Source organism: Crassostrea angulata, chromosome 10 (genome assembly GCF_025612915.1).
Source record: "Crassostrea angulata isolate pt1a10 chromosome 10, ASM2561291v2, whole genome shotgun sequence".
Lineage (NCBI taxonomy): Eukaryota > Metazoa > Mollusca > Bivalvia > Ostreida > Ostreidae > Magallana > Magallana angulata.
In genome coordinates, this window is record NC_069120.1 from 13,002,518 (window position 1) to 13,017,813 (window position 15,296).

General features: G+C 33.6%; 1 protein-coding gene across 1 annotated transcript; it reads left to right on the forward strand.

The window, feature by feature from the left end:
• Window positions 1-1,903: 1,903 nt before the first annotated feature.
• Window positions 1,904-11,499, forward strand: LOC128166503 (QRFP-like peptide receptor). Its single transcript, XM_052831710.1, has 5 exons — window positions 1,904-2,664; window positions 6,899-7,332; window positions 9,832-9,933; window positions 10,027-10,135; window positions 11,085-11,499. Exons 1-5 carry the CDS (start codon window positions 2,205-2,207, stop codon window positions 11,198-11,200), a joined length of 1,221 nt encoding a protein of 406 aa, XP_052687670.1. The 5' UTR covers window positions 1,904-2,204; the 3' UTR covers window positions 11,201-11,499.
• Window positions 11,500-15,296: the final 3,797 nt, after the last annotated feature.

Sequence of the window (15,296 nt, forward strand, 5' to 3'; positions counted from 1 at the left end):
GAATTTCAACAGACCTTTTAAAGCATAAATCGAAGACTGGTACTCGTGTGTTAAATGAATGTCACTCCGACATGAGTGTTCCGCAGGGATTTTCTGCGAGTTTGTATGTTTCCTGGAAAATGTCAAAACCATGTGGTGTGATTTCCTCTTGCCGTACCAATGGCGAGATCCGGTGTGTGCAAAGCACTCGGAATAAGAACTCCATATTTGATAACGTCATGACCTCGTTCCTCTGTTCACGAGTTTCTTCTGGAAAATCAAGAGAGTTTGTCCCTACAGGGGCTACATATCCGTTTGTTGTGTTCACCAAGAACCAGCAAAGCCTAATAAATAAATCTCACCATGAAACATGGGCGTGAAATTGGTTTACTAGATTGCACAATTTCCGCTTTGTTTATTGCGATTGTTTGATATGCAAGAATATTAAAAACCACTTAAACCTATTGTATTTTATAATGTAAAAATGGAATGGTAAGAATGGTGAATATCAAAAAAAATGATTTGATGTTTCATGGGGTTTTTTTATATTGAATTACATGCTGATATAATAATAGGAATTAGTTTCTGGATCTAAAAGCTTGAACAATAAAATTAACGACAGAGAAAATCACAGCGGAGAGAATTGCGTTAGCTTCATTGAGTTATCCACCCCTGCTCGCACTGGTCACGGAAACCACGCAGAAGTTTTTCATAATTCAATAACAATCCTTTATTATTTAGCCGAAAAAAATTTAAAATAGCTGATCGTCTTTCATATTGGGATCAATTAATGTTTAATGCAAAGAAAATTGTTCAAGATGACATTTGATTATATGTTTTCATGTATTAACAATCATATTCATATACACATATTTACATCCACTAAATATGATTTCTTTTGTTTCCTACGGAAACTGATTCTAATTCACAGCTCCATAAAAAAAATCTACACGATGCAGTTTTAACGTGATTATCGGTCGGTCGAAACCTTCAGCAGCTTAAGAAAAATCACTGACTGCACGAATAATCATGATGATATCAGACTCAAATTCCCATACCAGACGATATATGGCTATTTCTTTTATCTAACGTACTGATATACATTGACAATAATTTAGTTACTTTTAGTACGATCAAATCATAAATTTGTTAAAAGAAAGATGTAATCATAAACATAAAATGTTTTCTTGTATAATTCATGCGGGATATGAAGGCAGCGATCTATACATATTTTCTACAATGTCGCTATCTTCATATCCCACATGTATCACCAAAGAAAGATTTTTATTGTTTAAAACATGGATTGGTTTTTCAAAAAGACACGTTCAGTTTGCATCATTGGATTTTCAAAAAAGCTAAACAAAAGAAAAACTGCCGTAACGGTAATCGGCTTATGTCTTTCTGTTTGGGTTAGATTATCACATTCAACTTTTAGATCAAATAATTGATTTTTTTGAAAACTCTAATTAAATTTATGAGAGTTTTAATCATCTCAACAACATTCTATTTTGAATTCATTCATTGAAACTAACAAGAAAACTTGAGACAAGTCAAAAGAGCTAAAACAATGTAGTGGATGCATAATACATTAATATTCCATGACATATACTCGGTTTTGGGGTTCTTAATACACCTTGAAATAGATACCCCTCTTATCGGTAATAATGATAATTAGTACAAAGCAATTTACGAAGATCTAGAGCCACTTTACAAGTATTTTCCTTTCTATTTGTTGAAATACAGTTTTTATTAAATGATAAGCGAGCACAGAATCCGGCGTAATTACAAATGATAAGAGTTTTGAAAAAATCACATAGGAATAGAAAACACAACACATTATTTCTTTGCAAATGATATAAATAAAATGAACAGAGTGCATTATAAGCGAGTCTACCAAAATGATTGGTAGATGGGTTTCTGTGGGAGCGATCCTGAAGCTCTTATAGCTGTATAATTATTGCATTAAATTGTTTTCCGATAAGTTATCGGTGCATATCCAGGAGAGGGCCCCGGCAAGAAACAAGATGACTACGTCGGTCGATGTAGGCGACAACCCTGGCTACCTGTTCCAGCAAATCGTCATCCAGCATCCAACCTCATCGACGAATGTTGTTCCCAATCTCGTGCTGACGTAGATGACATTTAATTAAAGAGGTACTCAAGAACGAAAACACGCTGTATATGTTTCTCATTTCTACTAAGTGTACACACTTCCGTCTGTTGGTATGTCAAACTTTTTGGGCTCTCTAGCGTCAGAGTTTGGTGAATTTAATTTCACGGAATATAACATCACAAATGAAATTGAGGGGAATGCCTCGGAACAGAACACCTCTTATTTCCTTAACCACAATTCGGACTATGATGGATCCTTTTTCTATTTTGATTATGATCTTGCGCAAATTCCTTACCCCAAAGAAAAGAAAGCGGTGCCTTTTGTGGAGGCTTTGATAAAAATTGTAGCATGCACGGTCACTAGTGTTGTATCGCTGGTGGGGAATTTTCTGGTGATTTTGGTGGTGGCCTATAACAAGAGGCTGCGGACCACCACCAATTTTTACATCGTCAATCTGGCGGTGGCCGATTTATTAGTGACGCTCTCTTGTTACTGGGTGGGTACAGTGGCAGACCTGACCGACGGGTGGATACTCGGAGCATTTTTCTGTAAATTCAATGCTTTTGCGCAAGGTGAGTTCAATTTAATGCTTTAATTATCTGTTTAGAATTTATTGTAGTATAATATATAGTAAACTATATGCTTTATGTATATCGTTTATGCTAAAACATACATTTTGTTTGAAATCTAAACATTTCATTTGGTTGTAATACTTTTGGTTTAGATTTAAACATAAAACTACAAATTTGCCAATCTAGAATCTTTTCTCGAATATATTACATATTATATATATGTGCCCTATTTTTCTTTCCTTCATCAATACATCAAAGCATCAACGAGTAGCTAATATATACCCAAATGTTATACAAACTAGGCATATAATGTATTATTCAGGTGTACAATGGTTGATTCATGGATTTTACTCATTAGACAGGTGATAATATCATAATGGGCACTAACAATGCCCATTAACGGCAGGTTTCAGTCTGCATATTATCACGGTCTAACGTGATAAAGGACCAGCTTGTTAACGATGTAAATAATCCAGTATTGATTCTACATATACAATATGTGGGAAATAACAATTTACAATCTTTTTCATGCCACAGATATTCGAGATATCGTGTATAGATGACATTGGCTATCAAACCAGTATGCTAAGAAACACTTACTATTAATTAGATATTCTTTTTACTAATTTGAAATCATCTGGGCTATATAGCATAGAAAATATTTTTCTAAACACTTTTACGGTATTTATTTCAATTTACATTTACGGTAATCCGAAAACTGGGTAGTTCGTGAAAAATTCATTTTTTCTGCAACACATGTATACGTCCGGATAGAGTCGGGTAATTGCTATTGCCAATTGTACAATGTATACTAATCCACTTTTTGAACACTCCTGCAAGTGAAAAGGCGTATGTTGTAAACCTAGCGATAAGCTCTGCACTTGCTTACTGTGAAGGGAATCTCGGTCGTAATTTGTGGCGATCCCGGTGGAGGTACCATCCCGTGATACACAAGGGACCAGGTGCTTGTTATTTTCTTACAACATTCTGAGTGGGATATCTTTTGATAAACTATTAGTTTGCATATTGAAACTATGTACGTGAATTGTCTCATTAATAATAATGGAAAACCGTTACATATATATACGTGCAACACCAGGAGTAAAAAACCTAACATAATAAAACAACAATTGAAAATGTGTTTGCTATTGCATTAGATCTGAGAAGGTTTCATAGAAGACAGATTATTTTTCTTAACCTCTGGCTGCTACCATAGTAAAAAAAATAATTTACAGTTTAACTTTTACCTATGCCGTTGTGCTCTCCGCTACATACACCATGTTACGTTGTGAAATCTGTTCATGTTTAATCGCACGTATTTCATTCACCCAATCGAACATGTTTTTATTAAAACTGTTTGTTTTTTTAGAAACGCGTTTTCAAGAAAAATTGACAACCATTACACATGTATGGAAAGTACATAAAAGGTTTAAACTCTCAAGAAAACCAACTTTTATACATACAAATTTCAATGAATAAAATATAATATTATCAGAATGTAAGCTTTTGTGTTGTACTGTCATGTTCAAAACATTTCGTAGTAAATTAAACAGCGACCGCATGAACTTTAGAAAACGGCGTATATCTAGTAGAATTTGGAGAAAATTGATGATAAGAATGACAATCATCCGTTGTTCTTAGGGTCTATTATCGCCTATTTGCAATAAAGTGCCATGATCTACAATATAGACACCGGTAACATCACGTGTTCGATGGGCACGTGCGGTAGGAGAATTCAAACACAATTGTCAATTGTAAAAACAAAAAGTTAATAAAATCTTTTTCTTTTAATTTTTATTGATTTTTTTTTGGGAAGGTTTTTAATTTCTTTATCGAGTAAAATTACACCCAAATAACATTAAAAGAAACGATCGAAAATAATATGTCGACCGAATTCTTTTGTGAATTAATGTCAGCTTTCAAATAGGGGAACTGAAAGATCAATGGTGATGGAAGTACTACATAAAACATGATTAAATAATAACGTCGTTTTAATGTTTCCAAAAGGATGGAAGAACTGATTTCGAACGCATCATCTAAAGACCATCACTTTACACTCAGACTGATTGAACAACTAAACAATTAAGATTTTGGACGTAAAAAAGCTTTCATAAAATATATCGATATAATTTATGTCACAAATTTAAGAGGTTTCGTACCTCCTATTAGTGTCAGAAATGTACTCTATTTATTTCAGTATCAATGTGTTATGTAAATAGAGACAGTATGTGTTTTGCTTTTTAGTAATTTTTTTTGGGGGGGGGGGGGGTGTTTTGGTTTGTTTGGTTGGTTTTTTGTTTTTGTTTGGGGGTTGGGGGGGGGGGGGTCCGCTATTCTCGCGAATTGCGTGGTAGAAAAACAGTAAACATCGGATATGCAGGATGAAATTATCGATTCTAACTGCATCTTTTTATATTAAAACATTCAAAATTCAGAATACACCATTTAGGTATCTTTTCTCGGTTCATTATAGAGTTGTCCACTACATTTTTATCAATCATTTTTAATAATTTTTTTGCCAAAAGATATACACTAGAAACCCTTGTCTAGCAAACAAACCATATGCATGACACTTTTTAAAAATACTTGTACATGTAGACGCTTATCATATTTACTGTATTTTCAACGACAATCGTCGAATTCCCACGTCTTTCATGATATGGTTTATTGGTATCCTTTCTTTATCCCCTTCAGTCGTTCACTTATTATTCTTCTCATGTTTAACACTCAAGGTTTAAATAAAATCAAACTATATTCTGAAATATGCATTTCTTTTTACTTTTGGAAACGGTTTTGAAGTATTCATTCTTTGAAGTAAATTCTCTTTTACTACTTCATAGCTATGTTAGCAAAGTTATATTCATTATTCTTGGTATGAAAATTATCACTGTTTCATGTTGTGATCATGACAAAGATATCCTGTGAGAACAGTGAAAATTTATCAAAACATTCAAAAGCAATTTGAAAAGCATGTTGCTTACTTTAAAACTAAAATATTCTTAATATTTCTTTTCTATCACTAAACAGAAAGACTGTAACAGTTGTTTGCCTTCATTTATCTGTAATCATGTGATTTATCTGAAAGTCTCTTAAATGTTCTCACAAAAGACACGAAACTCTTATCAATCAGCCAAGTGAGAAAAACGCACTTCCTGTTTCAGATATTTTATTCATTAGAAAAAATCGTTTTTTGAAATTGAAATGCTGTGTACAGTACCGATGATGGAGTTCGTATTTGTTAGCTAATGCTTCTTCCTTAACGTACACCCAAAAAAAATGAAATAATAGGTCCATTTTCTGGTTTTGTATTCTACTGAAATCTAATCGCTTAATTAACTTTATCGACAACCCTTTATAGGCATTTGATAATCAACATTACAATCCATTTATCAATTACAAACAAAGCATGATGAACTAATACGTGGGATGAGAACAATCAAATCGAACGAAGCCTTCTGTCTTGACATTCACACTATTAGCCCAATCAAAGGATTCATCAGGGCCAGATGGCATGTTTACTTGTTCGCCATGTATCCGAGATACTTATCAATTTATAGGGGAAATCGATATAAAAGAATCAGAGAACCTTAATAGTAATTGGAAAGGGTAAGGATATTCAGCTGCTACCGATAGCCTTAATTCTTTTTTACAACCACCCACTTAGAACTCAATATTGTTATCAGTTGTCTTTTGTTGCGGAGCCGTTGAAATTCGTAGTGGCCCTTCTTAATAGACTTAGTGGATATCTCTCGGGGTAAAAAATTTATATCCTTAACTAGTTGTGAAACATTTTTGTTTCACCGTCTTAGCGAATGTGTGGAAAAGATAGACAGATCACAAAACAAAATTACAACTTAAGATGATTTCACAATATGGAAAAGGCTTGGTTTTCTCCTTAACGCCAAATTCTATCATTTTTTTCCTTTCATCCATTTCTCCGTTTTGTCCCAAGTCTATTTTTTCTTGTTACATAAAGATTGTAAGTTGAGATATTAACAACTGTAAAGTATCGTTGCAATTTTAATATAGAGTCAGGTGAACGGTAAAAATGGAAAACTGCTTCGTTTTGCAAGATTTTTTTAAAATTAAGCAAATTTTAAAGTTCCTAAACTAGAACATTCTTTACAATTTATTATTGTCAAAATGAATGTTTAATTGATTTGTTTCGTTATTAAACACAGTCTGAAATGGTCGAAATTCAAAATAATATTTTCTTTTTCAATCTGTATTTTAGTGACTTCTTTGGTGGCAAGTATTATGTCGCTGATGCTTATAGCCTGTGATCGGTTTTTCGGAATAGTGTACGCCATGAAGGCTCACGTGATAGAACGCAAGGCATGTCACAGTATCATCGTCATATGGGTTTTCTCCATCGCCGCGGGGACCCCTATGTTGGTGAAAAAGAAACTGATGAGTCGACAGTGGCTGGACTATACCGAGATGTGGTGTGACGACGCATGGGAATTGAAAACGTTCGGAGGGGGTACCGAAAAGTTCCGGCCGGGCAGGATGGCCTACTATACAATAATATCATTCATTCTATACTTCATTCCGTTAGTTGTGATGGCTGTTGCCTATGTTTGTGTTATTCGGACATTATGGACGTCAAAAGCACCAGGTGAAAGGACGACTAAAGACGTTAATATCCAAACAAAAGTGAAAAGAAAGGTACATGTCCAGATTCCCTCATTACAAAACAATGCAGAAATGTACTTTCGTTTAAGATTTATTTTACTTTACTTTTTATTTTAGATTTGGTAATATTCCTATGTTTGCATTCAACAAATTTTCCTCAACAAGTAAAAGATAAATTTCCGCTATCAGTAAGGCCTAAAAAAAAATGCCCCGATCCTACCATTTTTAGATGTCTGTTTTTATCCGATTGTGAATTTCATATTATTTCTATTTAAAAAATCTGTTTTTAAATATGACACAAGCAAACATTCTTAGGATTCAAGCAGAAAAATAATATGATAAAATTAAAAGAAATCCCTACCTACCTAACCTAATTTTTTCATCAGTGTTACCCTAAACACACAATTTTTTTTATAGGCCTACGAAGGCGTCCCATTAATATCTTGACTCAAAAACTATAGGCATTGATGCCAATCAACTTTCAGAGGGTGCGTTATTGACGAAAGAAGGAATCAGACAACGTTTTCGTGAATCCCTGAGCATGCTCTTTTTTTTTAAGTTCACCCACGGCATTATACTATTGAAATGATGTTCTGAACACTATCTGACTACTACACTTCTTTAATGAATCGCCCGGCTTATTTTAAGCACATTTCTACAAAGTAAATTCATAAAGAATGAAAACTTCGTATAACTATACGGAAGCAATCCCCCACGACCAAACAGATGAGGGCTAACATTTACTAATCAAGTATTCTTTTCGTATCACTGATTTTCAATGAATAATTAGTAACATACAATAATAACGTACATGTACCTAAAACGTGAATAGCAAGACATCTGGAAATAAAATATCTGCGTCGCTTATTTAGCAGACCAGGTATATTGCATTGTATGCCTGAACTGGGTCCTTCTTTAGTTGATTTCTAAGAAGAGATGATTACATTTCCTGTAAGCATTATAAAGGAAAAACTGCTCTATTTAAGAAAATCGATAGCGATAAACATTTATATCTTGCATATTTATGCAGTGACATGCATAGATCCATCTTCGAGATGGTTAGCATGTTTGTTCAGTAAACATAATTCAATTGGAATTAAGAATAATTTCGCTTATAAATATGCAATATAAAAAAATCAATAGAAACTGTTTTGTTATTCGTTATCTTTTACTATCAACACGTTACTATCCAGTATGAAGTGGACTTTTCTAGTCGATGTCTGTTTCCAATTTTTACGGTTTCCTTTTATGGTAATACATTATTTAAATTAAAAAGTATCTGTTGAGCTCTTTTCTGTAACACATACAAAACCTTATTTCCCAGTCGACATCATTTTTGATCTCCAGATCTCAAATCAAAACTTATTTTTCATTGAATCATTAAAACAGACCCATGAAAAAGTTATTGAGTATCAGAATTGCAATTAAGAATGCATGACACTGCAGGTACTCTTGATTTTGCTTTTATTACTGTTCTCCCAGGACCTCCTTGTAACAGAGTGAAAACGCAAAAATTGTGCTGTTAAATGAAAAGTCACATATATTTTGTTGTGACAAATGTATTAATAACATTCAACTTTAAAATAGTAATTAACCATATATATTGTTCTAAATGGCAAAATAACAGCTTCATGTACATGCATTACCATAACACAGTACATAAAAGATTACTTGTGTTGGCAATGTCCGTTTTCCTATCATTTTTCATGTCCTTTATAGAATAACTCTTTTTTTTAATTGAATAGCGTCTAGTTAACGATATGAATCTGTTGAATTCAAATTAAATCTTTCAAATTAATTTTGCCTGATAACGAATTTGCAAAGTTTAGTAATAACATCGTTTAAACTAATTCTGTAGCGCTTCAATCTACAGATTACATAATTTGTGCTTTCACATCAAATGTTTAATGAAATGAATTGTTAATAGTGCAAAATTTGAATAGCTCAAATATGCCATTGTTGAAAGCTGAACTCCCTTGGGGCCATTTTACCCGAAGCGTGTCAGAATTTCGTATATTTAGGGAGCATAATGGTATCTAATTTGAAATTTTCACTCATTACAATGTTACATGATCCTAGATGTTAGTAGAGGATCTCGTTGGGGTGTACCGAGGTATTTTATACTCCTCACTGTTGCAGCTTACTATTGCTGTCAAAATCTTTTATGAGGTGTTATTAATGAATAATTAACGCTGATGCGTAACTTCCCAGTGGGAGACGAGCTCCCTTGGATTAAATCTGTAAATCAGTGAAGTTTGATGACATGTTGATGACTTCCACAGTTCCCGTAATTTATAATGGCAAACTTTTCGTATCATCGTAGATTTATTTGCGATAGGGTGCCAGAAGTTCATTGGTTCTCCACTATTTAAATCGTTTTTGCAGCAAAAATGTTCTTAATCTTTATATTTTACAATTAAGATACGAGTGCTGTATTGACAATCAAATCAAAATCTAATTACATTGAATTATGTTGCTTCATTCGACGTTTTTAAAATATATTTATTAAAACTAATTTGGTTTTTTTTTCAGGTGGTAATTATGCTGGTCTTCATTTTGGCCGTATTTGGACTGTGCTGGATGCCCCTGCAGGTAGCGATGTTGTACTCAGAATACAAACCGTTGACAGACACGGTAAGAAGATTTAAATCTATTCATAGCTATTGGTGATATTGTATAAACTAATAATTACCGAGCAATTCATCCTTCTCCCCTTTTGATTTTCAGCTGTGGGAAGGCTACGAAGATTTCTATTACATAGCCCAGGTTCTGGCATTCTCGAACAGCGCCATAAACCCTCTCCTTTATGCAGGGTTTAACGACAATTTCAGGAAAGGTACGATACTGAGTATATTACAGATAACGGAATGACTCTGGTAAACCATCTTTGAATGAGAGCAGCTGCGATTACATTTAAGAGGCTTTTCGGTGACGATATTCCATTATCCTTGCAAAATGATTCTACAAAATTCTCACAACTTGCTTGTCGTTGACCTTGTAGCTTGAAATTGGAAGATTGTGGTTAGGAACTTGTATGAAATTCATTTCGGGACCTTGTGTATACTCAAATAATATGTTTTGGAAATGTAGATGAATAGATTCTGCATCAAACTTTAGACTGCCTCATGGTATGCGCCTTAGGTCTGGATTTATAGAGTGTACGAATCGATTAGAGACTAGTATTACGAATTTTGGTTATCAGTACTTTAAAATGTAATAGAGTTAGTTTACAAATTTAATTTTACTTCAATTCATATCAAGGAAGAATTAAGAACATTTGTTATTTGATTTAAATTATAAAAAATCACCCTTCAAACAGTGTGCGCATGGATGTAATTTGTTATCAATTCATGCACGTTGAACTTAAGATTAAACCCAGAAATGCGTAAATTTTCCCCATTTCCTGGATTAAAATTTCACGTTTCTATGATGAAATATAGGTACACGTAAAAATATCAAAAAACACATCTTTGTGCGATATAATTTTCTTAAATTAGAAAAAAAAACATTTTAATTAGTATTTAGAGAGCCCTTAATCATGCTCGATATTACAGATATTTGTAATACAATAATATCATCGTACTATTCTCATATATACATATCTTCAATGACAGAACATTGGGTTTTTTTCTTTTGATGAACAACAACAAGTCATGAAAAATTAACGAACTTCTTCCCGTATCGACCAACTAGTTTCACGAGTTCCTCGTTATTCACTTTATACCAAAGATTGCTTTCTAACACGTAGAACCGATCTGTTATTACAAATTACGTATGTTTTGCAGGCTTTAAGCAGATGTTTGGATGCTACAAGAAGAAGCGTTACACCACATTATCTAAAGTGGATGGCGAGGACACATATCATAGTTCCACTACAATGACTCCAGTTACAAAAATGTAGATCGACAAGCCCTCCTACTCGTGTGAAAGTTGATCAAGCGAGTGAAATGTTCAGCGTAAACGCTCCTCTATTGTATCATGGGAATCATCGATGCCAGGAAAATGGTACAATGGCAAATGTCAGAACACAAATATCACGTTTAAACGTTCTTTTTGTAAATTAGGTAATTTTTCACAATTATGCCATGTTTTCAACGTTTAGATAAATTTGTTCTGTAAATTTTGATTGAAAAAATACAGGGAACACTCAATAATTCATTGATGTTACTCTTTTGATTTAAAATTAAATTGTTTTCTAAATATGCGCTTTGAATTTTCAATATCTCATTCTAATTTGTTTCCATGTTGAAAGTGTGTGTTCAATTTGGCCAATTTTATATGTTAGGCGTCCACCAAAAGAAAAAAACCTTCTCTTTCTATCCAAGAAGAAGAACACAAATCAATGGAAAAAACATACATTCGTATTTAGTATATAACATGAATACATATAAAGATATAGCATTATTTGAGTTTTTTGTTCATACACTACCAAAAGTGAACACATATATAAGAATCCCAGTTTTTGCAATTGGCACTAATGGTAAAAGGAAACAAATTTAAAAACCTAGTTTATTTATATCAAAGCATCAAGAGTAAACATGCATGTACATTTTCGGGGTTTGGTTTTTTTTTTAAATGTTCATGCTTCTAAACCAATCCGTCTTCGAACGCTTAAAGGGGCATGGTCACGATTTTGGTCAAAAATCATTTTTCCGATTTCAATGTGTACGATGCTTTAGTAAGGCATTTTCAATAGGCAACCAAAATTTGACTGTCATTTGTTGAGATATAAGCGAGTTACAGAGCTTTTGTTTACATTTTGAATGTTGAAGTGAAAATTCCCGTTTAGATCTACAGTGAATGTGTTAATCGTTAGGAACTGTTTATTTATGCTTAAAATGAATAAGAAAATAGACAAATCAGCTTGAAAAAGAATTTTTACTGGTATATGAAACATATGTAAACAAAACAGGGCACGAGCCTTGTTTTGTTTACCTGACGAAGAATTGTGAGCCCTGTATCTTGCTTAAAATCTCATCGACTGGCACCAAAATTTCATTTGATCATTAGAAGAGCATTTCTATAACATTGTAAAAAATAAAAACAGAAAAATAAAATTTGACCAAAATCGTGACCATGCCCCTTTAACATAAAACATCTTGGAATGACCTCATTCAGTGATACATGTATTTGAAAAAGTATGATCCCGAACCCGATCCGATATATATGAACTAGATCTACCGAACTTTGATATAAGTTTAAATCTGACCAAACTTTACAGTCACTATTGCAATAATCTTTAAAATCAAACCCCAAAAATATTATCATTTTGTTTTTAAAATTTAAATTTCTGTTGGTTGTTCGAGCATTTAGAGATCATCTTATTGCATCATGAAATATTTTACTTGGGGATCCCAATGCTGGTAATCATTGAAAATGACATCTTCCGAAGTCAAGGGTTTCTGATCCGCACCGCTTCTCACAAACGCTTGTGAATAGCGGTGCGGATAAGAAACCCTTGACTTGGGAAGGTGTGAAAATGAATGCCTTTTGAGATTAAGTTAAAAGATGTTAAAAGAGCATTAGCATTAGCATTAATTATTGGATCGCACTGGGGCTTTATTTCCAACTACAATGAAATATATGTATAGGTTTCTGACTTACTGAAAAGACAAGTCATGATACTGCATGCAACAATAATATCTGTGCATCTTGAAAATTATGAAACAATTGTCTGGTGAATTATTTTATTTAATGTTTTAACTGCATCCCTGTCAAAAATAATTGACATTTTTAAATTGGATTAACTGCGAATGATTGTCGCTTTATAATATACATAATACACATTGTATAAAATCACCTTACAACTATATATCTTCAGAGATATTCATTTGTCATTATTTCCTACAAGTGTGTGTCGTTTTACTTTAAGATATTTTATTGGATTAGCTTTTTAGGGGGTATCTTTAAGAACATAATCATGAAACTAGTTTTATAATCATTCTTCGAATTATTTTGAAGGAGCACATTGCAAAGCGGTCGTAGGTACCCCTGCAAATTGAAATGCCGCTGGTTCAAATCCTCCTATGTAAACAAGACACTTGTATTGAATTATCCTAATTCGTCTTACTTAAAACGGGAATCGGCTTATGTCCGTTTGTCCGTCCGAGGGGGGGGGGGGGGGGGTCATGATTCTCATCCAGTATGCCCCACGGAAGTTCGTGCTTTATGATACCCATGGCGTGGGATAAATTAAGTTGTCGTAACTATGCATATTGATGGTTATATTATAATTCCAGATATAAATATCATTTTATGACGATTTTTTGGGGGGAAAAAAACAAAGAAGATTGATCTAATGATCCCTTGATTATGACCTCCAGAAGTCCGTTACCCTTGTGTAGCCATCTTATTGAGTGGATACTCATAAGAGCAGTTCCAAGTGGATCATTCTCTCGCGACAGGGATATTTTTTACGAAAGTTTTGCAATAACAAGCACGTAAAGTTTACTCACCTTTTACCAGAATCATACTATGGAATTCAATCTTGCCTTGAACAACGTCAATTTATACAGTACATGATGTTACAGTTAACGTGTATTGTGTTGTATTTCATTAATATTAGATGTAGGTATCTCAGACTCAATAAATAAATTACCATTTACTGGATATGAATACTGTTTGACTTTTCAAAATACTTACGAAATGTTCAACGTTTAACGATTCTACGTACGAAGGTTTGCTTTCAATTTTGCTCATAAACATTTATACAACACACCCATATACATGTACTATTTGCACAGTTAGCGATGCTATTATCAATCCGCAACTAGTTGCGCGAGGGGATAATTAAATTGATAAAACTTCATGCCTATGATATGCAGATGTCATATTACTGTTTGAAATTGTTTCTAAAGATGTTAAAGCTATAGCTGTGTTGTTTTGTTTAGCTACATGTCTACATGTAGATAAGAGAAACAGTTTATTCGTTGCTCCAAGCCCAAATCTTTTAACTGCTCCGGTATCCATTCTAGACAAGAAAAGAAATTGCATTAAAAGAATAAATGCTACCCATTGTTATACAAATCAAGTGTGAATCAAAATATTTTTTTTCCGGGGGAGTGGTGTGCTAGAGATATATTTGTTTACCGGGGGAATGGGGTTTCCGAGGCCCATTTTCGATAGTTTTACTATGTGAATTTTACAGTTATAAATTTCCTGCCCCCCTTCCCCTCATCTCTAGACCCGTGCGTAGCCAATGGTTTAGAAGACTGAAAATCCGACGTTTCTGCTGTTCTGATTAATTTCTATTATTGGATTTCAGCAGTTACATTTTAAGTTTCTGCAAATAAGAAACCTAGATGAAAAATACGTGACTCCCTTGGTAGAGGAAAGGGCTCTCGTGAAGCTGAGCTAACAGAAGGATTTATAGTAAAAGTGCAATTAACTCCGTAATATTGAGTTAATGTGGTTTTATACCCGTGAGCATCATTAAATAATAATTTGTGTTTGCTATCGCAGTACGATTCTTCACCAAGACTGCGAAATTCCGTAGGGTAGTATGAAAAATAAATCTAAACGCATGATACCTCAGAGACAAATTGTGTGAATAACCGTGAAAGGTAGTATAACATTCAGCAGAATTTATAGCCCCTGGTTAAGAGCTTAGCTCCGGGTTAAACTACGAAAACGTGTACATTATTAAATAAAATTTGTGTGCACTGTTTAGATCACAATACCTTGTTTATGATATTTGTCTTGGTTAATTTATATTTGCAGGTCTGTAGCTATCGATCTGATAAAAAAAATGGGATGTCCATCCAAATTCTTTTAAACCGGGAGCGACAGACCTGCAGCTAATTGATTTAGTGCATTGTTACTTCAGTGATATCATTCAAATCACCACTCATCAAATACACTGTGTCCAAAACTGTCGGTCATCTTAAAGTTGTTCAGTTCCCCATCCTTTACACAATCATACTCAGTAATGCATCTTGTCAACAATCATGAATGATACCAATATTATACATAATGTACAAGAAGTACTAGTTGTGTTG

What these genes read in the sequence shown, in the direction of transcription:
- LOC128166503 (XM_052831710.1), top strand. Translation starts at nt 2,205, where the DNA reads ATGTCAAACTTTTTGGGCTCTCTAGCGTCAGAGTTTGGTGAATTTAAT. An exon ending in ATTCAATGCTTTTGCGCAAG is followed by an intron (nt 2,665 to 6,898) that starts GTGAGTTCAATT and finishes TCTGTATTTTAG; the next exon opens with TGACTTCTTTGGTGGCAAGT. An exon ending in AAACAAAAGTGAAAAGAAAG is followed by an intron (nt 7,333 to 9,831) that starts GTACATGTCCAG and finishes TTTTTTTTTCAG; the next exon opens with GTGGTAATTATGCTGGTCTT.